This window comes from Anopheles nili, chromosome 2 (assembly GCF_943737925.1).
Source record: "Anopheles nili chromosome 2, idAnoNiliSN_F5_01, whole genome shotgun sequence".
Classification (NCBI taxonomy): domain Eukaryota; kingdom Metazoa; phylum Arthropoda; class Insecta; order Diptera; family Culicidae; genus Anopheles; species Anopheles nili.
Genome location: NC_071291.1, coordinates 50,773,366 through 50,800,231, shown reverse-complemented (window position 1 = coordinate 50,800,231; position 26,866 = coordinate 50,773,366). Strand labels below are relative to the sequence as shown.

Below are 26,866 nucleotides of genomic sequence, written 5' to 3'. Positions count from 1 at the left end.
GAGCTGTTCACGATAAAATTAAAATAAGGAATGGAAAAGGGAGAGAATTTAATGAGTTGGTAGTTACAGGTCTACATTATTTTGGTGACAAGTGACTTATTTATCTAGTGCGCCTTCAATGGCTTACTTGAATTGAAACACAAATTAAACGAGCTTCAGAAAGGGAATCATGATCTTCTGGGTTTTTTCATACAACAGCTCAATTTTGATATGATTTTTTTTTTGAAAACTACTGGTTTGTTTAAAAAGTGAACGAAGGACAACAAAATATCCTATAGTACAATTTGCAATCGAAAGTGACGTCATTATATTAGCGAGAAAATGTGGAACAAACTGTTTAAAAGTAAATCGAAATCGTCGAAGAATCTGTCCAATCGATCCTGCTCATCCGGGCCGGAAATGTCGTCATCGAATCCTGGTTCGTCCAAACTGGTAGAAAGCATACCAAATTTGACGGCACAATATGAACAGTATGGAAGCGGCATTACAGAAATGCCGGAACCAGTTCGATTGCGATCTCGATCCGATCTCAATGATCTGCACGTACAAGATTCGGCAGGATTCACGAACCATCGAGATTCCGTGAGCGTAGAAATGTGTGGCATCCCGATGCGTCGATCAAAACTGTCCAGTGCGTTCAGAAGTTTGAGTTTAAAGAGGAGTGCATCGAAAAGTCGACTCAAGTTGGTTAAGCATTCATCAGAAGAACCAAACACCAGTATCTCATCCGAACGAACTGATGCTTCGTGGAAAAAAGGCCTAGATGACTATGCAGTTATTACCACTGGAAAACGAGCCTCGCTCAGGTCATGCAAATCAGGTATGGCTTCCAGCGTCAAGGAATGATAGCCGTCGAATGTGAAATTTTGAAGAAACCACACTTTTCACAGTAAAAAAAGTAATGGCCCCGTACGGAAATTGTTACTACAGTGTCTCAACTGACCATTATAATAGGAGAAAGTCCAGTCTATCGCTAAAAAACCCATCAATCACTCCAAAACCGCTACCGGTTTTAGTTAGGTTGCTTTGTAATAAACGACTATAAGAAATTTGATTGGCATTTGACGTTATATTTTTTCACTTCGAAAACTTCAAAATACGTGTGTTGACAATAAAGCCATTGTGTGGGAATTCGTAAGATTTTGTTTGTTGATGAAATATATATATATATATATATATATATATATATATATATATATATATATATATATATATATATATATATATATATATATATATATATATATATATATATATATATATATATATATATATATATATATATATATATATATATATATATATATATATATATATATATATATATATATATATATATATATATATATATATATATATATATATATATATATATATATATATATATATATATATATATATATATATATATATATATATATATATATATATATATATATATATATATATATATATATATATATATATATATATATATATATATATATATATATATATATATATATATATATATATATATATATATATATATATATATATATATATATATATATATATATATATATATATATATATATATATATATATATATATATATATATATATATATATATATATATATATATATATATATATATATATATATATATATATATATATATATATATATATATATATATATATATATATATATATATATATATATATATATATATATATATATATATATACTTACTTAGTATATATATATATATATATATACTTACTCTGGACTCTGCAAAAGGATCAAAATGGAAAAATAAAGTGTTATATGTTTAACTGTATTCTGCATGCTGAATCAGTTACTCGTACAGTGCTAAGAATCTTCTCATTTCATTTAAAATAGATAGGAATACATAAATGCATGCGTTGCATGCATAACATGATTGTTCCTTTTGTTCAAATAGAATGCATGCGTCGAAATCAAATTTGACTCTCCAAGGATCAATTAGCGACATGACACAAATATAATATATATATGTATAAATATATATATATATATATATATATATATATATATATATATATATATATATATATATATTTATATATGTATATATATATATATATATATATATATATATATATATATATATATATATATATACATATTTGTTGATCCGAAACATAACCTGTTCAGGTGGTACATGAGACGAATTTTGATGAGAAGTGAATTGTGGAATTCTTGTATGTGTTGCGTTTTTTTCTGTTTCCAGTTTTTGGTAACAGGTGCCAGTTCCATGTATTACGCATATGTTGAAGCAGATTCGCTTTGATTTGTTTTTTTGTATCTCAGATATCCGAAAAATTTTGCTGAAACCTGATTTGGATATTATCGAATCAATTGACATAAACCGGTTTTCGTAATTAATGCCACATATAAATGATATCGATTTGAATGCTCAATAAATAAGAAAAACTGCGAAATTCTTTTAGCTAGTCCGAGGAAACTGTTAAGGAACGACTTAAATAAGCATAAACTTAAAATAAAATGAAATCCATACTTCAAGGAAAAATTATGGAAATCCAAGACACTGGCTGAAATCAGTGGCTTTAAAAAAAATTTAAAGAAGTAGACCAGATTATACATTCAATACTAAACATATTATTTTTTTGAACTTTAACGGCCTTAATTTTAAATTTTTTTTATTCAAAATTTGAATAATCATTATATAAAAAGATTCACTACTAAACGGTTTTGTAAGATACGCATTCAATAAAAATTTCTCTTACATTGACAAATATACTAAATGTTAAAAATTATCAGAATTTTATATTTTCCTCATCTTGTTTGATCATACCACATTTTCACCCTTTTAAATGCAAAAATATCCAGAATTAAACTTCTTTATTTAGAATTTAAGTGTTAAGCCATCTAGAAAATTAAAAACATTGAAAATATGAAACAACATTGTGCTGATTTCAAATACAAAACATGGCAATTCGCTTTATACCTAGTCGGTTATGGTGTACCATAAAATATTATTTAAGAAATCTTTCAATTCTAGAACCAATGTGTTCGTTTTATCTCCTAATCACTCACAATCACTCTTTCTCCCAATTTTAGTAAAGGGTTTTCCAAACAACTTGACAAGTTGAAAGGATTTATTGCTTCTATTGCCAAGCAAGCATTGTAGTTCTCTGCAAAGGATCAAAATGGAAAAATAAAGTGTTATATGTTTAACTGTATTATGTATCAGTTACTCGTACAGTGCTCAGAATCTTCTCATTTCATTTAAAATAGATAGGAATACATAAATGCATGCATTGCATGCATAACATTATTTTTCCTTTTGTTTTAATAAAATGCATGCATCGAAATCAAATTTGACTCTCCCAGGATCAATTAGCGAAATGACACAAAAATAGTGATTAAAAAATGATAAAAAAATTAATGTTATGCGTAGTTGTAGCCTACAATTGTTGGTTTTTAATGGATTAATAAATTTTAAAAGCTCATTGTCATGGAATTAATGACGTATAATTAATAATAACCGTTAATGGTGTACAGATTTTAGTATTACTAATTGATTTTTGACGATTAGCATAATTTTGATACGAAATGAAGGAATAACTGTTCATAGTCTGTATCTTCTGTGCAATTGTTTCCATATTCCCTCGTTTATCTCGCAGCTCAATTTTTTGCAAGCATCTACTTTGTAAGAGATCCGCACATCAATTATGTATATATACGGTTGTGTATTAGAATTGATGAGAAAAAAGATTGGTTTTGAAGATAATTGGTTTTGAAAAAGATTGTTCGCTGGATAGAAAAATATACCTTTTATGGTGTATATAGAAAAATATTTGTTCAGAATCAGATAACAACAAAGGCTTAAATAGCATTTGCAACCTATTAAAACGGGCAACTTTTACAATGTTCTATTGCAAATCTTGAAGATCATTTTTTTCGTTACTACACATTATGTTAATGTGGCGATGAGGTTTCAATGATTAACGAAATATTGCTGAAGTAAAAATTATGATCACCATAAATAATGTCCTTAACAGCATCGCAAAAAGTGAAATCGCAAAGATAAAATATGTGACGACAAATAATGTACTGAAGAGCATCGCAAAGGGTGAATAATCTACGAACCTCTCTAAACAACACTTTAGACGAAGATTAAAAATAATTATAATTCATACTTTAATCAGTTTCCATATTTTGAGCGTTGAGGTGAAAGATTTAAGTAATGAAAAATTCAACAACAAAACGAATTAACGTAACGCTCTACAGCTTCCGTACTTGTCTACTATATTTGACTTGTCAAATGCCTGACTATCGTGATATCTATACCGTGATACGAGCTATACGATATGCGCTTAGACTCACGTTTGATATAGTCAATAGATTTACCACGTAACACAGCCATGTCCGACATGGTCGACTGACATTTTGATCATTGGATTACATGATATTGTTATGAGTTGTAACAAAGTCGCGTCCATAAAATAGGTTGCTCTTGTAAAGTCTTTTACAAGGTTGTCTAATGAATTATGTTTCTTTAAATTTATTTTATTTAACATTATAAATGTTTGCTTTTTCTAAGATCAATCTATATTTATATGAAATATACTTTACTATTTCCAGATAACAACCTTGATGAAAAACAACAGTACGCTGAATTTGAAAAGGAGCAACCAGTCTATATCAAAGAATGCAAGTCTTACGACATGACTGAAAGTTCAAGCGAGCCACCTCTAAATCTGGACTTGCAGCCATGTCCCATTTGTTTAAGGAAGTTTGCCCCAGCTTCGTTAAACAAGCACACCGCCATATGCGAGCGTGTTCAATCCAAGAAAAGAAAACCGTTCGACTCCTCTCGTCAACGCCGGGAAGGCACCGAGCTTGCATCTTATTTGCCAAAAAATTTTGGACTTCCTCAGAAGACGGTAAGCTCCTCGATTGAGGTGAGTTTTCATTTTCGTTTTTTCCTTGTGATTGAGTTTGAAAATTACACAGAATAATATGAGAGGATATATTTTCCAGCTTTATTCAACTTACAAAATAAGTGATATTATTTTAGTTGAAGTTGTAATGTAAAATCATATTAAATCACAAATATCAAACACAATCATTTAATTGTTGCCTTACCACGTAGTTTCAGTCAAAACTTGAATCATATTTCGGAGTTGTGTATTACACACTAGAGTTTATTCTGCATGATGCTTTTGCATGTTTTTGCGTGTGAATCACAAATCACCAGTCACTTCTAACAGCTATAGATTATCATAGTCTGATGTCTATTCATTTTTTTATCAGTTCTGTTATTAGCATTTCTAGCATAAGAGTCTTTTTTGCTTAATTTGATGGTGCAAGAAGTGATTCTGAACTTTATATACATTATTACTAATTATTACAATTATTAAGAACTATCTTGTCAGTGAAGGATGTGAATAAAATACATTAATGCTAACAATTTTTCATTGTATGATGATGATATCAAAATACACAATACACAATGTACACAATATTTATGTAGTGGTCATTGGGTAAATCATCAAGTTTAGGTTACAATACTTTCTGTTTCCGAGTTTTTATAGAAAAGAATGACATGTAGACAAACAGATCGTTTTTAATGCTACTTATATAACATTGAGAGTTGAATGTACTAATAATGTATTCAGCTTGGAAATATTTTCAAATATTCGTTTTAATATTTCAGGCAATTCCTGTGCGAAAACTGAGCCTCAGTAAAACACCAACATTTGAGCGTAAAAATTTTAATTCCACAACGATGTCTACGTCTATGCCAAGCGCTTCAAACACACCAAAACCAGTACTAAAACGCAGCATGTCGCAACAGAACGAACCTTGTCCATATTGTGAGCGATGCTTTGGTATGAAAGCTTATGATCGCCATGTCGAATGGTGTCGTGAAAAGGCTTTACTGAATCGTAAAGTCAATAACAACCAAATCATTTCGGCTGCAAAAGAAAGACTTCAAGCTAGAATTCAATACAAAGCTCCACAAATACGGTAAAGTAGCGCAATAATGTATAACATTTGTGTATTAGTGGTACGTTATAATATATCGTAGTAATGTTTTTTTTACGTTTCAGATCAAAACGTGCCTTAAATCGCGAAAAATATTCTGGAAGCTTGAGCTGTGGGGGATCTACGAATAGTCTGGCAGAACTTGATCTGCATATGCCTCGTCACAATTCAATGAGCTCATCAGTTTCGAGTGACAAGTAAGTTGGTTTTTGTATGTATGTTAGTTTTTGTTGTATGCTTATTTTCATGTTGTTGAAATATTGCGCCTTTGCAAAACTATTATATGATTGTGTCCTGCATTAAATCAATCTTACAAATAGTATCTCTATCAAATTCACAAACTAATGCCAATTTTCAACGCTTTTCATTTTTGCTGCATGGTGGCTTTGTTCAAACGAACTTTCAACTACGCTCTAGTAGAAAATTCCATCCATCACCACCATTATTACAGCGAACTTTTTTGGGTATCAACCACACCAAGGACCCAAAAATAACTATACGAGAAGAGACCAGGAAAGTTGCGAAACGGACCAAAACATTCACGCTTAGTAATGACCGACTGCATAATGATACAAATAACAACAATAATAGTAAAAATATTAATAATAACAACAACAAAATTGTCAATTACGAAAACAATAGCTGCTGCAACCACGAAAATAATTCAAGAAATGGCTGTGATTGTCATACACAAATAAAAAACTTGTTATATCGCTCAACTCTAAACAATGTGAAGGTGAATAATCAGGATAAAATTCGGACCGCCGAGAAGCGGATCGAGAAGTTTGAAATCATTGGACAAAAACATAGTGGTCGAAAACTCAACCAACCAGTCATCTCACAAACCGTACTATGTACGAGCGACAGGTTCGTTGATCGTTTATCAATTTCAGTAGGTTTCGACAAGTTTTAATTAGTTTTTGTGGTCATTTATGCTAAAAATGGAAGTAGAAGACACCCTCTTTTAAGAATGCTCTGTAAAACAATTATTAGTTTATAATATTTTTAAAGAGAAGATTGTATTTCTTTTATTTTTATGCACTACATTTTGAAAACAATACTTCATAAAAGCACGTAGTGTAAGTTGAACTATTTTTTTTCTGCGCAATGTCTATACGTATGGTTGTATTTTATTGGTAATAATTATATTTCCATGTAGCGTAAGCGTGTGCATGCAAAATTTCATTACATTTATAGAAATTCTATTCAATTCATTATTTCTTCTTCTTTTTCTTGAATGGCTTAAAAACCGGTGTACGGTCAGTACGGTCAAGGCCTACCGTACTAAGGTTTTTTCTATTATCTGAAATTTTTTCATAAGCTGGATAGTCAGCGTAAGCGAACATTACTGCGTACGGGCAAGCTCAGTCAAGATTTGAACACGATACTATTATTTGTTTGTGTCGCATGCTAACGTTTCGGCTATCTAGCCCCGCTTTAAAATTTACCTCATAATAATTCTTCTCATTTTTTACCACATACACTGTCACGTGTGTACAAAAAATACCATTCATTTCATATGACCATTGTACTGCTTTATATTAACCACATTTCCTTACATGTACGCTTATCAAATTTTTGAACTTAAACTTCTTTTCAAAATGGTTTTACATGCAGAGCTTGCGGATCATTACTCAATTAGACCGAATTCGAATTACGATTTTATTTATTCCTTTTCTTCTGCACCCGTTTCTTCAGTGGATATAGCCCTGACCGTTATGATCCATTCCTATCGGCCAGAAGACAGCTTGAGGAGCTATTTTCTCCTACTACATCATTCAATCACATGAATTCTTCAGTAAACACAACCAGCACATCACGACTCAATCAAATTGCTTCGAATGGTAGTGCTGCCTTCGATAAGATGGCAAATAGTAATACAACTAGAAGCTCCCCGTTAAACTCAAACTTTCGGCGAGCGTTTTCTTTACGAATGCCACGCAAAGTATCTCGCCCGATGTATATAGAGAAGGCAAAATCTAACATACAGAAGGGTATCACCGACGATGGTCCGGTATCACCCAATTTCCTTAAATCTTCTGAATATGACGAGCTTCCAATCAAATCGACATTCAATGCGCTCCAAATGTCTGAATCGAAACCGAAGCTACGCGACTCTAGCACTGTTCGAAAGAATCTCAAATTGGAAAACAAGGACTTGAATAATTCTGGTAGTGAGATACTTCTCTCGAAAACGGACTCGCTGGCCGTATTTCTAAAATACGAAAATGAATTAGCGCTCAGTGAAAAAGATATAAAAGACAAAAGTAACAGCCTTAGTAAACGAACGTTATCGTTAAATGGTGATGCATGTCAACAAAATAAGCAAGAACCGCCAAACGATGTTCAGTCGTCAACGAACAACAACGTTATTAGAGCGATAGATGAAGCGGAACAGCAGATCAATAGAAACCTTCAACGGACGCATGAAGCTGTGTTGAAAAAGCCATCCCAAAAATTAATTCCTATTAAACTTGAACCAAGTAATATTTCCTACAACGATTCTAATGAAAGCGATAACATGAAACCAATGGTAATATCGCTCGATGCCATTATTGGTAAGCCAAACTCTTCGAAAACAAAACAGCAGCAAACAAACAACGATTTCTGCGCAGACAGCTATATTGATCCAAAGCTTATAAACAAATGTGATAATTTACCGATAATTATTAAAAAGGCTCCTTTTAATAATAATGAAGGCAGCAATACCAGCAGAATTATCAATACGAATAGCAACGTTCCAGCGGAGCGGCAACACTCTGTTACGAAAAAGGAAGAGCTTCAAAATAACCATTATGTTACACTTCCTGCATCATCGCGGGCTTCCACTAATCGAATACCAAAAGCGTTAGAAATCACCAATAGTGAAGTTTGTTCTACAAATGATACAAATATCGATGAAAGTATCGGCGTTGGCCGTAACACTAGCGATCTTAGCAGTCCTATCACAAGTTATTCTTCCAGTCCGTCAAAACATAATAGTAAGAACGAAAGTATAACCGAAGAAAAACGATCACAATTAAATCGGCATGATCGAGAAGATTCAGGACATCGTACCGGTCAAGAATCAGGACATGCAGATCGTCAGAAGTCACCCTGCGAAACGTCTTCATTACTGTCGCATTCAAAAAGTCATTACGATACTGCCCCACAAACTGATAGAATTACTACCAACTACCAATTGAATCAGCAGCCTGCACAATTGGGTTTTAACATTCAATCACCTGCAAAAATTTCGCCAATCGTTGCTGATCGTGATCAGTCATCATCATCATCATTAGCGTTAGAGCATTTCGACGTTGATGAGTTTATGCAGTCATTGGAGGATTTACAACGTCGATCGTCAACGAATGCCAAGGACTTTAAAAATTCACAGTTCGGTCGTACCACTAGTTTTGTATGTTATCGCAGTGCTGCGTCAAATCAAAACGTTCAGACAAACAGCAAACGAAGCAATAGTCTCGACAGTAGTAGTACGAACAACGTTGTCACTTCAAACCATTTTATTCGCAATAACGATAGTATCGGCGTGCCTCGAGTGGATGTGTGTGTGCGGAATGGTAGCGGCATAGCCAGTAACCATAACAGTAGTAGCAATAATAGTAGTAGCTTTAGTAGCCCTAGCCATTACAGGAATAATTACAACTATAGTTCTTACGATAATAACGCCTCTATTAATAATAACAATCTGCATAATCACAGCACTGCTATTCAGAATAAAAACAGCACTCCGAAGCGTAATTCTTCAGATGATCCACACCCTGTTGCACAGCAAACGAGTCACACTCGAAGCTCTTCGGCCGTCACTCGAAAACGACTGAGCGAAGCTACAGATGTGATATCGTTTCCTGTTGTACTACCGTCATCTACGGACGATAGTCTCAGAAGTGGATCCATTTCTGCTGTGCAAAGTTTACCAAGCATTCACAAGAACCAATATGCGGCTGATTCCATACGGAATGGAAACGGTAGTAATGTGCAACATTTGAATCAATCCTGCTTTCCTGCGTCGCTTCAAAGTCCTGGTAACGGTAGAAAGCATAGTTACGGTAACAAACTACAACATGCTAATCACAGCAAAACGTTATCAACAATTCAAACTCCATCCTCTATAACCGGGTACGTTCATAACTCTCAGTACCCTTCGGAATCGTTCGATCATCTTGAGCGTGATTTACTAAAAAGTGTACAGGAGCTGGACCGTATGTGCGGATCCACATCCTCTATATGCTCGATCGATTCTGAAGATTTATACAACGCGGAAAACTACACACCGAACAAACGTTCATCGGAACGATCGCAAACGAGTGCGGATTCAGCGTATCGAAGGTAAGTATATATGGATTATAAATTTTTGAAAGGATTTCAGATGGCAGCAATGCTCTTGCCTAGTATCGAAAACCTCTTTCCAGCACACCTGATTGCATTATGCTTCGCGCCTTGCAGTCAGAGTTGGAAAAATTTCAATTGTACACCTGCTATGATTAATAAATAACAATGCCTTCCGTCCTAACTGGTTAACGAACTCCACTGTTTTTTTTGTTCTCCATCAATTCCCGTTGACTCCTAGCAGTTTGTCCACGCAGTCACCACCAGATCATGGACCGCCTTTACCGATTCGTCAGGCGCGTCCTGTATCACGCGCTTCATCTGCCACTCAAAATCATCCACCGCAGACGACAGATACACCAGACATGTCTGTTGACTCCTTTCCTTCTCATACCTCACTACCGCCGCTCACCAGCGCTAAATTTAAAGGCCACAAAATGGAGTTAAATAGCAATAAGGAAACCACAGACGCAGGTGGGCTAAGCTTGATTATGAATCCCATGTCTAAATTTTGTCACGAATGTGGTGCAAGGTTTATGGTCTGCAGTGCTAAATTTTGCATGTCATGCGGCGTTCGGCGAATAATGATAGAATAGTTTATCCTTGTTTTTATTCCATCTGCATCGTCAATGAAAGTTTGTTTGGAGACACCTTATTATGTAAGAAATAAGTATCCTAATGTTACCAACGGTAGCGCTTGATTTGTTTTTTAATCATTCTCACAATCGATTACTATCTGCAAACATATGTTCAGCAAAATATTCTAATAATGCACCACATATTAACAAAGACTGAACACTGTATCGAAATGATTGGGCAAGGATTTGCGCGTTGTGTTATTATAGTACTTCTTTAAGCATTTACTACCAGGATCTAACAACAATTAAGTTTAAACGAAAAAACAAAAATCACTTTCACGCAAATAAATTGAATCACCAGTCTACGAATTGGTTTACTTGCTTTTATAAATTGGTGTGTGAAAAACGAGAAAATGCATTGCCATTTTTATCTACAGAATGCTTTCGGCTTTAGCTATCTTCTTACGCAGCTTTTATATATAAATATGTAGGATTATCAAAGCACCAAGATGCATTTTAAAAATTACAACAATAACAAGAAAGGAAAATAAATGATCATGTTACGAGACGTAAGATTTTATGTTTTTAGCAATATTTACTCGTTTTGCGAAAACCATGATGAGCCATATACCCTAAAATTTTGTTTTGATCTAAAGGTTTAGTACAGGAAAAAAGTAAAAATGTAACATTTCTATGCAACAAAAGATCAACTAGATTGATTTCATAAAAAAATTAAAGAAGAAAAAACGAAGGAGAAAAGGCATATTTGAGCATATAAATTTCGTAAAATTGCAACCTGAGAACTATAACTAAAGATATTCACAATCATACTATCTTGACAAAAGTACCTTACATTGAGTAAAGAGAAAGGACACACATATGCTTATTTGTGTGACTAAAGCTAATGACAATGCAACAAAGCATATTCATTTATATATGTTCACAAATTCAAGGTTTTTAACAGATTCAATAAAAACAGTTTTATTTGAATTCTTTACTGTTTCCCTAAATCCGAAAAATAAGTAACGAATCTGTTGGGTTTGTTTACATTCTGCAGGAAATGAGGTAGACGCAGCGCGAGCGTTTTACGCGCATTTTCGATCATGCGCTTTTGAATGAATGACATGTTTTCGCGCAACGCATGAAAGAACGTATAATATACGTTGGTTTGTGTATGGGAAAGAGGTGAAGAAGTGCTATAACGAAGGCTAAGTAAAATGTTGGGTGGATGAATGGCAACTAGTATGCGTATATGCACAAATGTGTACGAGGATGGATATGCTGCTGATTGAGCTCGTAGTAAAACAGGTGAGGCAAATTGCAAGCAAATCAGGAAGGTGGAATAATGGATGAATGAAAGAAAATGTTAGCGAGCATGTTTAGTCAATCTTCAGTTGAATGCATCATAAAATGAACAAAAAAAGTGGACGCATTTTAAGGAAAAAAACGCTCAGGAAACGTAAAAAAAATGTATCTTATTCGCCAAATCTATCAATCGCCAAATATCAATTCGCCAAATCTATTTCACCAAAAGTCGGCAAATCGACAATGAGATGATCTTCAATCTATTTTATTATCGATTGCTTCACGGTAGTTTCATAATAGGTAGTTTCAATTTGAGTGTACTATTTTCAGATTTATTCAACGAAGTTACATACATGACTTACTTATTCCAGAATACCTAGCTAAGTATCACACTTGTATATATTGATATAAATATTTACGAGCTAGTTCGATATTTCCACAGTGTTTGTAGATGAAGCTTAAATTGAACGCAGCCTCGGCTTTCAAACATAAATGTTGCGGATTTTCTCGCACCACTTCGTGATCAAAACTCAAGACTCGCTTGTAGTAATGCACTGCCAGATGAAGTATGCCCAGTTGATGGTACATTCTGCCAAAGTTATAATAAACTTCATGTTGCAACTCCTCCGGTCGGCCATTTAAATATTTTTCCATAAACACGTTTGCTTGCGCAATGAGCGATTGCTTTTTGGTTGTGAACTTTTGGCATGCAATCTGTGTCAACGTCACGGCTATCATCATCGCATGCAGCGGATCATTGGTAACGAGATATATTTTATTGTACTCGTTGAGTGCGTACTTGTAAGTAGAACAGTTGAGATGGTAGTTAGCAATTAACACTTTTGGATAGATCACGATAGGTGCTGAACGATAAAAGAGCCGTGCCAAGTAGCGATGGTAGCGTACATCTCCACTGATCAATATAACCAGATTGAACAAATTCCAAAGCTGAGGGTGGTTCATCTTTGTTGTCATAGCTTCCATTTTCAATCCGAACAGAGGCCGTATTTGCTCTCGGATGATGTTCAATCCAAAGGTAGGATCGCGATTGTATATGCATGCTGTTAGGGCCAATTGTTGTAATTCAGATCGGAAACAGTGAAAGCGTTTCGACGTTTGTATTGTAAACACTAGCTTCATGTAGTACGGGTACTCTCGAAGCTGATCAGCAACGGTTAGCAAACGTAATATAAGATCCCACTCTATTTCTAGCGGTAGATCATTACCAGACACAAAATCCGGTACACCTTCACCGATAACACGTTTCTTGGATTCTTTTGCACGTAGCTCGTAATACTTGACATGTGAGACAATTACCATATCCTGGCGTTTTTTTATTTGATAGCAGTGTCTTGCTAGAAGCGTGAAACCAGCAGCAAGAAACTCCTCATAATGACCAACTTCGTGTAACAACAGGCAACGCTCATGTAGTACTTCAGGGTCGAGATATTCTTTTTCTGCATCTTGTTCTAGCGCTTGTAGTGCTTCGTCGTATTTTCCTTGTTTTTTAAGCAGTGCAGCCAGCGCTAATCTTGCGTCTAAATACTGCGCAAGGGATACTACCTGGAATCATAAATATCACTAAAGTCCTGAACGCCAGCAAATTAAACTACGGTTCTCACCTTTCTGTAGCCGATGATGGCTTCATCGTAATCTTCAATCCAGCGAGAACAGTCTGCATAACGCAACCATACAGCGGCCAAAGAAAACTTTTGACTTTTAATTAGCGGTACTAGCAGACGTAGGGCATAACGATAGTATTCTTCTTTCATGAGGGCTTCTGCTACATCTAAATAACAATCGCCGGCGTTTTCCGGATCAATGTGCATTAAGATATCGCCTATTATTTGATCGAACAAATGTTCACATTTCAAATGCACTAACACTACAGCCAACTTGGTACGCAAGTCTAGCATAATATTGTCCGGCATTACTATTGCAAAGTTTGTACCCAAGGACTCACTTTCAACGTCGTCCAAATCACAATTCAGTATCTCTATTTTGGCATGTGAAGAAAGAATACTCAACGCACGACGATACAGCCCGCTGGCAATTTGCAGTTCAATAAGTAAGTTGATGTCTTCCATACTAAACTTTTCCGGTACCGTTGCGTACGCACGTTCCATCGCGTCTAACGCAGCGCCAACGTTCGCTTCTTCATGGAACTTTTTAGCCACGCGTTTAGCAGTTCCGATTAGAAAATCAGCTTGTTCCTTCGGGATGTACGGTAGCATGCTGTAGTAGTATTTAAAAGCTTGTTTCTCATCCCTGCTCTCCATGAGACGCGCCCGTTTCAGGCGCATATCTACATTCTTCGGGTCCGCTTTTATGCCTCTTGTGTAGCATTTCAACGCCTCATCTATTTTCCCCTGTTCGATAAGTATTTCAGCCACACGTATCCATTGCTCCGCATCGGAAGGATTTAAGTGAGCGGCAATATGCGAGTATTGGAGATACTGTTCCGGATCGTCAGTTTCGTGGATCTGCGCCAGCGTTATGAAAGGTTCGTGTGCCAACGGCACTTGGCGAATAATTTCGAGACAAAGATCTTTTGCTGTCTTCGCATCGCCTCTAGCATAGCAAAGATTAGCCTGACCCATCAAACCCTGAAGGGCAGGAGGTAGGCATCGTTTTTGGCGTCGCAAAGCCGACTTACCCTCTGGTTTTAACGACGAACCTTGAAAGTTGCCTTTGAGAACATCTCGACGCGCAGTGCTGTAATCTTCGAAAAAGGTAGATTTTTTTTTCGTTGTACGATCTACGTTAGGTTCGTCATCATCCAACTCGTCATCGTGGTGCATGCGTGCCTGATACTCTGAGAAAGTTATTTCACGAGCAACCAGTTTTTTTATCAACACCTCCCGTTGTTGTGTGTTTTCGTCTTCTGTTTCTGATTCCGACTGGGCAGAGGAACTTGCTCCGGCCAGTGAAGTGGAGGGTGCAGAAATGTTCGACGATAACGGTTGCACCATCACTGGTCTATTGCTTAGTCTCAGTTCTATGAACTGTGATAAGTCCGATTCATCGACTTCATCTGCTTCAAGTTCCTCAATTTCCACATTTTCCATATCGTATGCTGCACTATTATCCGACATGATTGGTTACAGCGTAATACCCGTTGCTACTTCCACTTTCATCAACAGCTGAGATTCAGTGAAGATGTTAATGTTCAGATCAAATCAACTGGAAAAGTTATTAAATTTGTGCACAAATGTAAACCATATCAACTAATTTTAAGATCAATGTGTAAAGAACAAAACCAACTTCATACCCATCATAGCAATAAATCGATACTTCTTCTTTTGCTTTACTAAGGTTTCAAAACTGTACGATGCAGTAATCCAACTTCCCGGGCACTCTTTTATTGCTCTTTATTTAAAATGATTCTTCTCAGCCTTAATTGTATGTAAAACCGGCAACTGTTGGCCATTTGTTCAAGTCAGCGGTACAAACCTGAAAACAAAATTATTTATATAGCTCACTCTAATGTCACTCCGTAAAAAAAATCTTTTTGGTGCATAATCCAGGGTACTTACAGATGAAGTGACCTTATGCAATGTAATGCAGGTTAGCTCATTTATTGTGGTTTTGTATAATAATGTTTCGTCCTGCACATGTTGGTTTATGAAATCATTTATTGTCAGAATAATTCAATTTGACTTTGAAGTAAAAATTGATATGCTATCTGGATTGCAAATCAATAAATATTCAAATTGTAGTGATACATCATATCCTATACCTTATATCTCAAACAAACTTGCGGCTCTTTCTATATCTGTCAAATTATCGATTTGTACACAACCTGGTTTTAGAAAGATTTTGCTTTCGTAAGTATACATGCTGGTGTGACACCGCTTTACAGTTTCTTAAGCGCGTAGTGATGGTGAAATATTTTTGGACCATCTTCTTCTATCAGATGTACAAAATTCGCGTTGAAACAAATATTAAGAGTTTCGATTAATTTCAACGTTGCCTCATAGTTTGTCGACCGGAATAAACCAGCAAATGACTGGAAGAATATACCGGTATCGTGTATCTGTTTGGACGAACAGATATAGTCTATGAGTATTGCTGGGTGAATTGAGCCTTCAATCGAAATTCACATGGTACAGTAGAGTGTTAAATAGAATAATATCTTGTCTGTCACGGAATGAAATTTGTTTAAAACCAGAAGATGTTTTAGACAGACGCAAATTGGGTCGAGAATTTGGATTTGCCGGTAAACGTGTTAACGAATGTGTATGATTACGGTGCTAGCTCGTGGACCAGGTGGTATTGTGCCGTGTTATCAGTAAAAGCGGATGATTTTTCGGTGAATCATCATTCAAGTCGGATGATCGAACTGGTAACGCCGATAAGTGCCATTGAGATAAAGCTGAAGCCAGACACGAAACACTTTCGAGCCACGTCGAGTCGCAAAAATTTGACTATTTGCAATAATATTATATGCTTTTAGTGAGCTAGCTGTACTGTAAGTTACTGCTTGTATCTCAACGATAATGAAGAAGCCGTAGCAGTTTAGGTATTCATGAATTTTACCAACGTATTCGGTCATATGCATGAGTGTTATTCGCTAGCTTATATCAAATTTAGGTAATTCAAGTTTATATGTGTGTAAATGTTAAGGAAATTTAACATCGTCTCACCCTTTGACTAATAGGTGATCACTAAATATTACTGTCGGTCGGATTTTCCATATTTTATATATCTCTCGAAAAAGTTACTACCAGCTAGTTGTAAAATGTAACGAAGAGAGATACAATTCTTTCAGAGTCCGAAAATAGTTTCGGTTTTAACACACTAAAATTATTAATTGAATGTTAGGGGTGTTGTAAATCTAACTATGTGTTGTTGTAAATTGCTTAACTAGTTCATCTACTTTCACTTGTGAAAGTTCATGTTTGTCCGATATAGTTCTTTTAGGAAAATAACCTTAGTTCCAGTTTTCTTCGGGAATAGATTTTTCATTTCATCTAGCGGAATGGAATACAGATATCAATTTTTGTGTGAAATTTTCAAGGACCCTATGTTGGCCTAGGGCGGCATGAACGATAAAAAAGGGCCCATATTGTATGTGATGACGTCACAATTGCTAAAATGTGTGAAAAAATGTTTTGTGACAAAATTTAAAAAAGCTCTTCGTACCAAACACCTGAGATTGCTAGTGAAAAGTTAATTTTATTCGTATTTTCCTATTTCATACAGGTCATAACTGTCCGCGTTGTATAAAAAACGATTATTAAGATTTTGAAAAAAAATCCATTTGATACATTTTAAAAATAGGCGATTTTCGTCCGGCCTGTATATAAACATACTATATACACTAGTCATTTAAAAATTTAAATTAGCTATTGAGGTTTCGCATGGTCGATCTATAGCAATAGTTATTGAACACAGGAAAGGGTAAAATCAATCCGAGGTGTAAATGAAACAAATGTAATAGCACAAAAATCAGCTTTAGTTGTAACTTTTTTGCTACAAGTTAAAATTTGGATGTATATGAATGTTTAATTCAACCTTTAATTCTGATTATACTGTGTTGTTAGTAAATGTATATTCCTTTCCGTTAACTTTATTTTATTGTGGGACGTGTTATGCATAGTTAATTGCGACATAGTAACACCATTGTTTTTCCGCTAATATATTTAGCATGTCACCGGTGTATCTGTCGAATCAAGCTCATGCAAAGTACAGGTAATGCAAAAATAAAAACTATTCGTAGATACTAATTTGCATGTACCATAGTCCAGTTGTACGCAAAAAAACAAAGCTGGATATTGTTTGATTAAGTTAATGTACTGTACATCAAGTCAGCATCAAGTTATTGGAGAGTAATGTGTCTCGTTGCCTGCCATCCTCTGATTCAGCAATTTAAAAGATTACTTATCGTCTGACGTTGTTTCAATTACCGCAGAGTATTTGTGTTAATTAGTGACGTAATTGCTATAAGAGCGTGGTGACATGTTTAATCAAAGACACGAATAACAGAGTAACCGTTTTTTTACCGAAATATGTTATAATGAATACGATATGAATATTTTACTCATTTCATGTGGTTAAACATATGGTCATATTACTGGTTATGTTACCCTTTTTCTGATTCGAATTATGTTTTTCTCAAATGTTTATTTTAGTTACTACTATTTTACTATTACTATTAATTGGTCATTAAGATCTCATCTTTATAAATGTATTTTATCGATCATAAATATATTTATAAATATATTTTAACAATCATTAGCTTCATTGAATTTGCGTGTTAATTATTTTTCAGAACGTATTAACAGGTATAACCGTGGAGCATTTGTAACAAGGCATAAAAACAGCCTGCTTCTCTGTTTGAAAATCGGCTTGCACAATTCACCGCAAGTCTGTGTTCGACATCTGAATCCTGTTCCAAAATGGTCAATACGCCATACATAATCAATGAAATTTATGACATTCTTCAGAAGGTAATAGCGTTTAATTTAATCTATTAGATAGTTCACACTCATTTATGCATGGAGAGTCGTGTATTTCGAGTTTCGGTGATGTGTAGGTATGTGGTAATGTAGCCTTTCATATCACTATTATTTTAGTCTTCACCCTTTGAGTTGACATTGGAGGCATTGTTAGCGCTTGGTGTGATATGGATAGTGTTTTATAAGCGTACGACGAAGAAATTACCGATTGGCGAAGAAGACATTATTGCACAATGGACTCCAGAACCACTAGTAGCAGAGATACCACAGGACCATCCAGCGTTGAAGACAAAAGTCGTGTACGGGCCGGTTGGTAAAACCGTAAATGTAGACGGTTATGAATGCATCAATTTGGCTACACACAATTATCTTGGGCTAGCAGAAGATGAAAACATCAAGCAAGCTGCGATCAAAAGTTTACGAAAGTATGGGGTCGGTTCTTGTGGTCCCCGTGGATTTTATGGTACTGTAGACGTGCACTTGGAACTAGAAGAGCGGCTTGCAAAGTTTATGCAAGTCGAGGAAGCGGTCGTATACTCGTACGCATTTTCCACAATAGCTAGTGCCATTCCTGCATATGCCAAACGCGGAGATTTAATTTATGTGTAAGTCTGGGTTCTACTTGTCTTGAGTTGTTTTTTTTTATAATTTTATAAATTTATAATTTTTTTTTAAATTTTATAAATTTTATAAATTTTTGCTCATGTACATCCAACGTTTTATATTTTTATAGTGATGAATGTGTGAATTTTGCTATACAAAAAGGGTTGGATGCCTCACGTAGTAAGATTTTCTATTTTAAACACAACAACATGGACGATTTAGAGCGATTACTGCAGAAACAAGAGATTGAAGATAAGAGGAATCTGGCCAAAGCAAAAAAAATTCGCCGCTTTCTAGTCGCGGAAGCAATCTACATGAATACGGGGGAGGTGTGTCCACTTCCACGGCTAGTGGAACTACGAGCGCGTTATAAATTGCGTCTTTTCCTAGATGAAAGCCTTTCATTCGGAGTTCTGGGAGATTGCGGCCGTGGTTTGATCGAGCACTTTAATGTGGATGTGAGTTAAAAAATATTCTTCATAACTTGCTTATATATCTTACTAATAGAAATTGTATCATTTAGAAAACGGAAGTCGACTTGGTATCGGCAGGTCTCGAATGGTCCGCTGCTACGATCGGAGGTTTTTGTGCCGGCTCCTCGTTCATTGTTGAACATCAGCGGCTGTCTGGTTTAGGATATTGTTTTTCAGCTTCACTGCCACCCCTCCTCACTCAAGCAGCAATAAGTGCACTGGATTGTTTCGAGAGCAATCCACGAATATTTAGCGAACTACGAGAACGTTGTGAAATGGTTTCAACGTAGGTGTTTTGTTAAATTCAAACTTACCTTTAATTCACCACATTTTTTTAATTTGCATTTTTTTTCTCTATTTTATCTTCCACAGAAAGCTTCCCCTACTCCAACATTTTCAGGCAAGAGGAGATCCCTTATCGCCAGTAAAGCATTTGTATTTGAAGCGCGGACATGATTGCTGGTCGCAAGAAAAAATGATCTTGGATGAAATTTCTGCTGAGGTGAATCTTAAGTAAATTTCCAACCAGATGCTTTTCTAATACGAATCATCTTTACAGTGTATAAAAAATGGTTTGGCTATAGTTGCGGCAGAGTATTTAGAAACCATGGAGCGGCAATGTCCAAGACCAAGTATTCGCCTAACAGTGAACCGTTTGCTGTCAGAAAATGAAATAGACGATGCGTTTCGAATTTTAAATGTTGCATCGGAGAAAATTCTCTCGAAAAAGGTTTAGTTAAACCTTCCAAATGTATCTGCAGATTCATATTACAATTTCTAAGTTTCATACAAATGTTAAACACAATTATTTCGCTATGATCGCATAATTAATTGAAGGAATAAATTAATTCTATAAAAACGTATTCGAAAATCCCGTTGGCAATACAATAGGTCTGAACATTCCAGATCCTGTAACGTAACGCAGTACCAATGGAATTTAACTTAAATCCTTCAAAAGCACAATCTCCTCATTTTAACGAGGATAAATCGCTTGAAATATGAAACTTATAGAGAACTTGGTTGTTTGAGTTTGAAAAATGGTTGAGAATTCATTCCGACCTCTCCTCCTATTATAAAAATGGCGCATACATTTTTTATGCAAACTCGGGCACAAAATGTTTTCACAAAAACTACTACAATTGTTTTGAACTCCTGCCAATAGTTTAGAGTAGGAACAATGTATAAAAATACTATTACTACAATTCACTTAATACATTTGAATACTAAGAAGGGTTGGCCTTGTGTTACATCAGAAGCTTAGCTCTAAAGCCATGATTTAGATATGTACTTGAAGTAAAATACATGCGACCTCCAGAATCTTAGTAAGCTTTAGTAGCTTTTCTTTTCAACTTTAATGGTCACGAAAAAGCACGTTTTCATTTAATTTGACGAGAACGGTATACCTTTTTGTTTAAAAAAGTTTATTACAAGAGAATGTGGTAGAAATTTTTATAACAAATCGTCGACTTTGTGTAAGCGAGCACCAAAAAACCACAGCAGTACCAGTATAATTGTATTAAACGTTGGCTTAAGTTTAATACTATCGCGATTTCAACGGCAAACTAAATTAACGTGGAAATGAATGAATACTTGTGTATCGTAACTAACAGCATTGAAAGTGCGCTTTAAGGAAAGCAAGTATTAACTAGCTACGTATCACGCGAACAAAAAATACCAAACGATGGGTAAATTTGTATTAACTAGCAAGGCATAATTCATAAGTACAGAATAACGGTGGGAGTTTTGACGCGTTGGAATAAAAAGGGCCTTAAGCTTCAGAAGCAAGTGTTTGTCGTGTTATGTAATAGCAGAAGCTATCGTTTTGTATTTCTTTCATGAAGTAAGGTGATCTAAATTTCGTTGCTGCTTTGATCCGATGACCGAGTTGCATGTATAGATAATGGTTGAGGTTGAGATAATTAATTTTTTGCACTGGTAGCGGTAGTGTAAGTAGTATTCTATTCCGTTATATCAAATGAGCTATCATACGTTAGGGGGTGTACATTTTGAATCGTAAAATAAAACTAAACGCCATTGAAACACAAACAACGACGTTTGCAAATGAATGAAATAATACAAATTCAAGCTGCTCGAACGGATTTTTCAAATGCTTGAAAACAACCATTTTCATGTTTGTATATTAAATTATGCAATTTTAGTATGTGCTGAACCATATCATTCCGGGTTTGATAACCGTAGTGTCAGTGTGCGGCATTAACACACGACGATTTTGGGTTCAAATTCGATTGAGCATTCCTCGTACGTACGATTGACTAATCCGTTTCGTTTATATTTCAATGTAATAAAAGCCTTAACAAGACTGGCCTAGTGACCGTAAAACGACGACCATTGAACAACCAAATGTTGACAGCCGAAAGTTAAAAAGAAAAAAAGTAAATTATCGAGCATATTTCTCATATTAGTATTCAATTTCTAAAATGAAAAGAGAACGCTGCTAAATAAGATTGATCAGTTTAATAAACAATTCAATATTACCACGTAATATATTCTGAATGTTTACAAAAAAGAAACCGGTTTACTTAAAGCTTGAAAGCCAAAAGGTTCTAACGGTAAAATCCTTACTTTAGCCCATCAATGTCGATTAAACCGAGTCAATTTAACTATCTGTTTTCGTGGCATTTATTGGACTGAATGCGGATACCATGCTTCAACACTAAGTGATAACATTTTTGGTTGAAAAGTCGTATAGACAGTCGTAATAGACAGGTTAATCCTCTGAGTGCATTGCACAACATTGCAGGACGCCATACTTCTTTCGTCTAATAATAAGATGATAAAAAACAATGTGTATGCGACATACAGTACTAATTTCTAAATATGTTTTTATTGTGATTTTTATCTTTAAGCTCTAAATAACAAGTCACGGTATGCTTTCTAACTGTTTGATACTAGAACCAAAACAAAATCTACAAGATTATATGCAAGTTGTTCCCCAAAATCCTAACATTTGCACAAATCAACAGAATTAATGTTTCACTGTGGTGCAAGAATACAAACTGTCCTACAGGGCAAATAAAGCTGCATATAATTGCGTCGTCCGGCCCAACCCTCCGGGAATGTATGATGCTCGATATTTTTGTCGATGCGGTTGAAACCCCCAAATTCGGCATCGTCCGAGCTCAGAATAACTCGGTATTTGCCGGCTAATTCGACACCAATGCGGTAATCAGTGAAGCTTTTGGTACTGTGGAAGTTAAACAAAAAGAGAAGATTGTTGCGCTCGTAGGCGATTACCTTATCATCCTCGTGTTTCCAGCTCACGTACGCCGGTAGACAGTCTAGCCAATGATATTTTTCCTCAGTGTGGTGCATTGCTCGATCAAACTCGTTCAAGAAGCGATACTTCAACATCTGGTCATCTACCAAATGCCATTGACGGCGTGCATAATGATACGATTCTTTGTTTCCATCACGGGGAAAATCCAACCATTCAGGATGACCGAATTCGTTTCCTATGAAGTTGAGATAAGCCTCCCCACCCAGGCTGTGCGTGATCAAGCGTATCATTTTATGTAGTGCAATGCCACGGTCAATGATGAGACTCGCATCACACACGGTCGACATGTGGGTATACATTTCCTTGTCCATTAACCAGAATGCAATAGTTTTGTCGCCAACTAAAGCTTGATCGTGCGATTCTGCGTAAGCAACCGTGTTTTCCTTCCAGCGGCGGTTTGTTAGTGTATGAACGATGTTTCCAATATTCCAATCTTCATCGCTCGTCGTTTTCAACATCTGAATCCACTTATCCGGTATAGCCATGGCGAGGCGATAGTCGAACCCTACTCCACCTTCCTCGTTTGGCCGGCACAGTGTTGGCATACCACTTACATCCTCTGCAATCGTGATTACATTTGGATCCATCTCATGCAAGAAGTAGTTGGCTATAGCAAGATAGATCAGTGCCTCCGTGTCGACATTCAACCCAAAATATTCATTGTAATCACCCGAAAAGCCTTCACCGATGCCTCGGGAATGGTAAAGCATAGAGGTGACACCATCAAAACGGTACCCATCGAAATTATATTCATCATGCCACCAACGAAGATTGGACAATAAAAATCGAATCACCTCGTACCTAAAGTAGAGAAATATAACATGAACTTAACAGGGTGATTCAATTGCCGCTGTAATATACTTACTCAGAATAATTGAAAAGACGACTGCCCCATCCAGCATGGTCACCACGGGCACCGTCATGGAAGTAACAGGAGTTCGTACCGTCGAACTGATTCAATCCATCCTGTGTGTTTTTGCTCGCATGTGAATGAACCACATCGAGAAGCACGAAGATGCCATGTTCGTGCGCTTTGTCCACCATATACTTCAGTTCCTCGGGCGTTCCGTATCGGCTGGATGCAGCAAAGAAACTTGTAACTTGATATCCAAAGCTTGCATAATACGCGTGCTCCATGATGGCCATGACTTGAATTGTATTATATCCCAACTTGGCTATTCGCGGAACAATATTGTCCGCAAAGTTCCTGTATGTGCCCACGCCATAGTCTTCCGTAGCTATTCCCACATGACACTCGTAGATTCGCAGCGCTCGTGGACGGCTTGGCTTATGGTGACGGAACATGTATTTGTCGTGAGCTGGTGGATGCCATACGCGTTGTTGAAAGTTTACTCCCAGCTCCCTCGGGGGTGGCACAACGTATTTAGCCCAGGGTGAGAGGCGATCAATGAGCGATCCATCTTGCTTGCGAATGATCACCTTAATCTCGGAGAGATGCTTAATGGCGCATGATCCGTCCGAATTGGGTGGAATTTTAAGCTCCCATTTTCCAAACGGTAATTTTTCGTAGGGCGTTGCCAGCCATTGCCAATTATCTAATCATTTTATAAAGAAACATATATTCAAGAAATTTTGAATTATAATTAATTCATTGAAATCAGTACAATATTCAAATAGTTATGAAGATGCAATTAATCGAAGATCATGCAAAAAAATGTCATTGTTAAAATGACCTAGAGATGTGCAATATACAGGCCGATTATTATAATACTCAGTACAAGATGATAAGGTCCTAAGAGTGCTCGCGATTGCATTATATGATCCGTGGACTATGCCTATTTTTATGAATTAATGAGCAACTGATATGATCTTCTTTAGCAATAACAATAAGGTCATGTCGAGTACGATCAGTTGCTATTGGAGATAGTGGAAGGCATCATGCAAGGTCAAATTTTTGTTGCATAATTGCAATGTCACATGAATAGCAAAAAGGAGTAATCCACCAACAGAACAATTGTAAGAAAGTGATCATCAAATTGAACCTTAATATAAGTGAAATTTAATCTAGTGTAAGTAATGCTAAGAATGGATAATTTTGTACTTACTAAAATCTCCAGTGAGGTACACTTCCTTTGCACCTGGTGCCCATTCGCGGGCGACAATGCTATTATCTTGGCCAATATGCAGGCCATAGTACTTGTATCCTTGTGTAAATTCATTCAGCCCTCCTTCTAGGTCGTTCAAACGTTTGATCCACCCTCGGAATTCGGAGTTTCTAGGAGCAGAGATTTTGATATTTTATTCCATGTAGAATTTAACATTTCTAATCGATTATACCAAAGGTGTTAAATTTTATTTCCCATTTGACGTTGCAAGCAAAATATATTGATAAAAACGGTATATGAGTATTATTGGCGAGGGTCTCCAAATCAGGAGTTCTTATCTTGATAAATGCATGTATTGTATGATCGTTTCAGCTACTTAGGGTACAGTATGCGGCCATTCATACCGGTGCCGAACGACATTGACCTTGATTTGACTTTGGTAAACTGTCGAGACAAATATATTCCGTGTCCGGAATCAATTCAATCCCAATTTTGGTGTAACGACGCCTGATCATCAAATACTGTTACGAGTTGTAGCATTTAATGTCTCCATGACATTTACGAACGATAGATTCGATTAACTTTTCTGAAGCCGGTGTCGGATTACTGAGCTAAGCGAAGAAGGCATTGTTAAATCACCCGTTAGAATCTTACCTGCGTCGAATTTCATGTTCATGAGACTTAAGGTAAGGGTCTAGATCAAATAGTTTTTCGAGATTCAGTTTTGGTTCGTTGGCCATAACTTGAATAGTTATTATCTCTTTTAACCTTATTTATATAGCACACTATTGCAAGATATTGATAATGAGACGCAACACTACCACTACCGATCGACAACTGACAAATGCGCGAGCGTAATTAAAACAATCTCCGAGACGTATGCACCAAGCGAAAGACTAACTGAGAATGAGCGACTTCGGCGCTAAGCACGATAGGTATAATCCGACACGACTAGAGAAGAGGAAAGACAATGCGATCACGATTACCTTTGTCACATAAGCTACTCGTGAAGCACTATTATTCCACAACGCATAAGGAAATGCACATATGAATGAAAGATTTCCAATTGTGGTCGATATTCTGAACGGATTATTCAGGTATTAACGGATTGCGTATATGAATAAATCATATCCAGCTGTTTTCGAGATCGTTGTAGAAGCAAGAGCATATCGATGAAGGCATGAAAAAATGTAAACAAATCGGTAAACATTCGCGGTGAAAATATGTTTGCGTTCCAGGTTATGTAAAAATGTAGACTTGACAGCTCGGCTTGACATAAAGTCACTAAGATATCCCACGGATCAAGCTATAGCCTCAGATCATTCAGAATCGAAAGGGAAATGATATTTTCAAAACAAGTTCTGCATGAAAATCAGGGTAATTCATCACTCTACTGCAAGCATCAAAGTAGAAAAGTTCTGACGATGAAATCCCTACTCTAGCCCATCAGTCATAAGTCATATATAAGATTGAGCGTGATACTGAGCTTCAACATTAAAAAACAAGTAACATAAAGAATGAAATCGAACGGGGAATGTTATTTTTACAAAAAATTGTGAATGAAAAGCAGAGTAGCCCATACCATAGGAAAGTAAATCGTCGATTCTATCGATGTGAATAAAGTTCTTGCAAATATTTTTTTAAATGTAACTACACTGGAATGCGTAGATAAAAGTGTACCTATGAAAAGCGAAAATGTGTAAAATTTGGTCA

At 35.9% G+C, this 26,866-nt stretch overlaps 4 protein-coding genes across 4 annotated transcripts; 2 read left to right on the top strand and 2 right to left on the bottom strand.

Annotated features, from left to right (window-relative positions):
• Window positions 1-321: 321 nt before the first annotated feature.
• Window positions 322-11,924, top strand: LOC128721660 (homeobox protein 2). Its single transcript, XM_053815438.1, has 7 exons — window positions 322-820; window positions 4,634-4,953; window positions 5,709-6,022; window positions 6,106-6,237; window positions 6,458-6,907; window positions 7,739-10,369; window positions 10,611-11,924. The coding sequence occupies exons 1-7, from the start codon at window positions 322-324 to the stop codon at window positions 10,963-10,965; spliced, it is 4,701 nt and encodes a 1,566-aa protein (XP_053671413.1). The 3' UTR covers window positions 10,966-11,924.
• Window positions 11,925-12,639: 715 nt separating this feature from the next.
• Window positions 12,640-15,347, bottom strand: LOC128720781 (general transcription factor 3C polypeptide 3). Its single transcript, XM_053814475.1, has 2 exons — window positions 13,875-15,347; window positions 12,640-13,815 (listed from the first exon to the last, which is right to left on the bottom strand). Exons 1-2 carry the CDS (start codon window positions 15,345-15,347, stop codon window positions 12,640-12,642), a joined length of 2,649 nt encoding a protein of 882 aa, XP_053670450.1.
• A 3,306-nt stretch (window positions 15,348-18,653) lies between these two features.
• On the top strand, window positions 18,654-20,525 carry LOC128725436 (serine palmitoyltransferase 1). The gene is made up of 6 exons (XM_053819180.1): window positions 18,654-18,704; window positions 18,831-19,318; window positions 19,447-19,774; window positions 19,840-20,075; window positions 20,162-20,291; window positions 20,349-20,525. The coding sequence occupies exons 1-6, from the start codon at window positions 18,654-18,656 to the stop codon at window positions 20,523-20,525; spliced, it is 1,410 nt and encodes a 469-aa protein (XP_053675155.1).
• Window positions 20,526-22,600: 2,075 nt separating this feature from the next.
• Window positions 22,601-25,979, bottom strand: LOC128721677 (1,4-alpha-glucan-branching enzyme). The gene is made up of 4 exons (XM_053815456.1): window positions 25,808-25,979; window positions 25,154-25,323; window positions 23,953-24,643; window positions 22,601-23,888 (listed from the first exon to the last, which is right to left on the bottom strand). The coding sequence occupies exons 1-4, from the start codon at window positions 25,891-25,893 to the stop codon at window positions 22,784-22,786; spliced, it is 2,052 nt and encodes a 683-aa protein (XP_053671431.1). The 5' UTR covers window positions 25,894-25,979; the 3' UTR covers window positions 22,601-22,783.
• Between the last annotated feature and the right edge of the window lie 887 nt (window positions 25,980-26,866).

What these genes read in the sequence shown, in the direction of transcription:
- LOC128721660 (XM_053815438.1), top strand. Translation starts at nt 322, where the DNA reads ATGTGGAACAAACTGTTTAAAAGTAAATCGAAATCGTCGAAGAATCTG. An exon ending in CGGTAAGCTCCTCGATTGAG is followed by an intron (nt 4,954 to 5,708) that starts GTGAGTTTTCAT and finishes TTAATATTTCAG; the next exon opens with GCAATTCCTGTGCGAAAACT. An exon ending in TCATCAGTTTCGAGTGACAA is followed by an intron (nt 6,238 to 6,457) that starts GTAAGTTGGTTT and finishes ACTACGCTCTAG; the next exon opens with TAGAAAATTCCATCCATCAC.
- LOC128720781 (XM_053814475.1), bottom strand. Translation starts at nt 15,347, where the DNA reads ATGTCGGATAATAGTGCAGCATACGATATGGAAAATGTGGAAATTGAG. An exon ending in CCATCATCGGCTACAGAAAG is followed by an intron (nt 13,816 to 13,874) that starts GTGAGAACCGTA and finishes TTATGATTCCAG; the next exon opens with GTAGTATCCCTTGCGCAGTA.
- LOC128725436 (XM_053819180.1), top strand. Translation starts at nt 18,654, where the DNA reads ATGGTCAATACGCCATACATAATCAATGAAATTTATGACATTCTTCAG. An exon ending in CGTTGTGAAATGGTTTCAAC is followed by an intron (nt 20,076 to 20,161) that starts GTAGGTGTTTTG and finishes TATCTTCCACAG; the next exon opens with AAAGCTTCCCCTACTCCAAC. An exon ending in TGGATGAAATTTCTGCTGAG is followed by an intron (nt 20,292 to 20,348) that starts GTGAATCTTAAG and finishes TCATCTTTACAG; the next exon opens with TGTATAAAAAATGGTTTGGC.
- LOC128721677 (XM_053815456.1), bottom strand. Translation starts at nt 25,893, where the DNA reads ATGGCCAACGAACCAAAACTGAATCTCGAAAAACTATTTGATCTAGAC. An exon ending in GTACCTCACTGGAGATTTTA is followed by an intron (nt 24,644 to 25,153) that starts GTAAGTACAAAA and finishes TAAAATGATTAG; the next exon opens with ATAATTGGCAATGGCTGGCA. An exon ending in CGTCTTTTCAATTATTCTGA is followed by an intron (nt 23,889 to 23,952) that starts GTAAGTATATTA and finishes TCTCTACTTTAG; the next exon opens with GTACGAGGTGATTCGATTTT.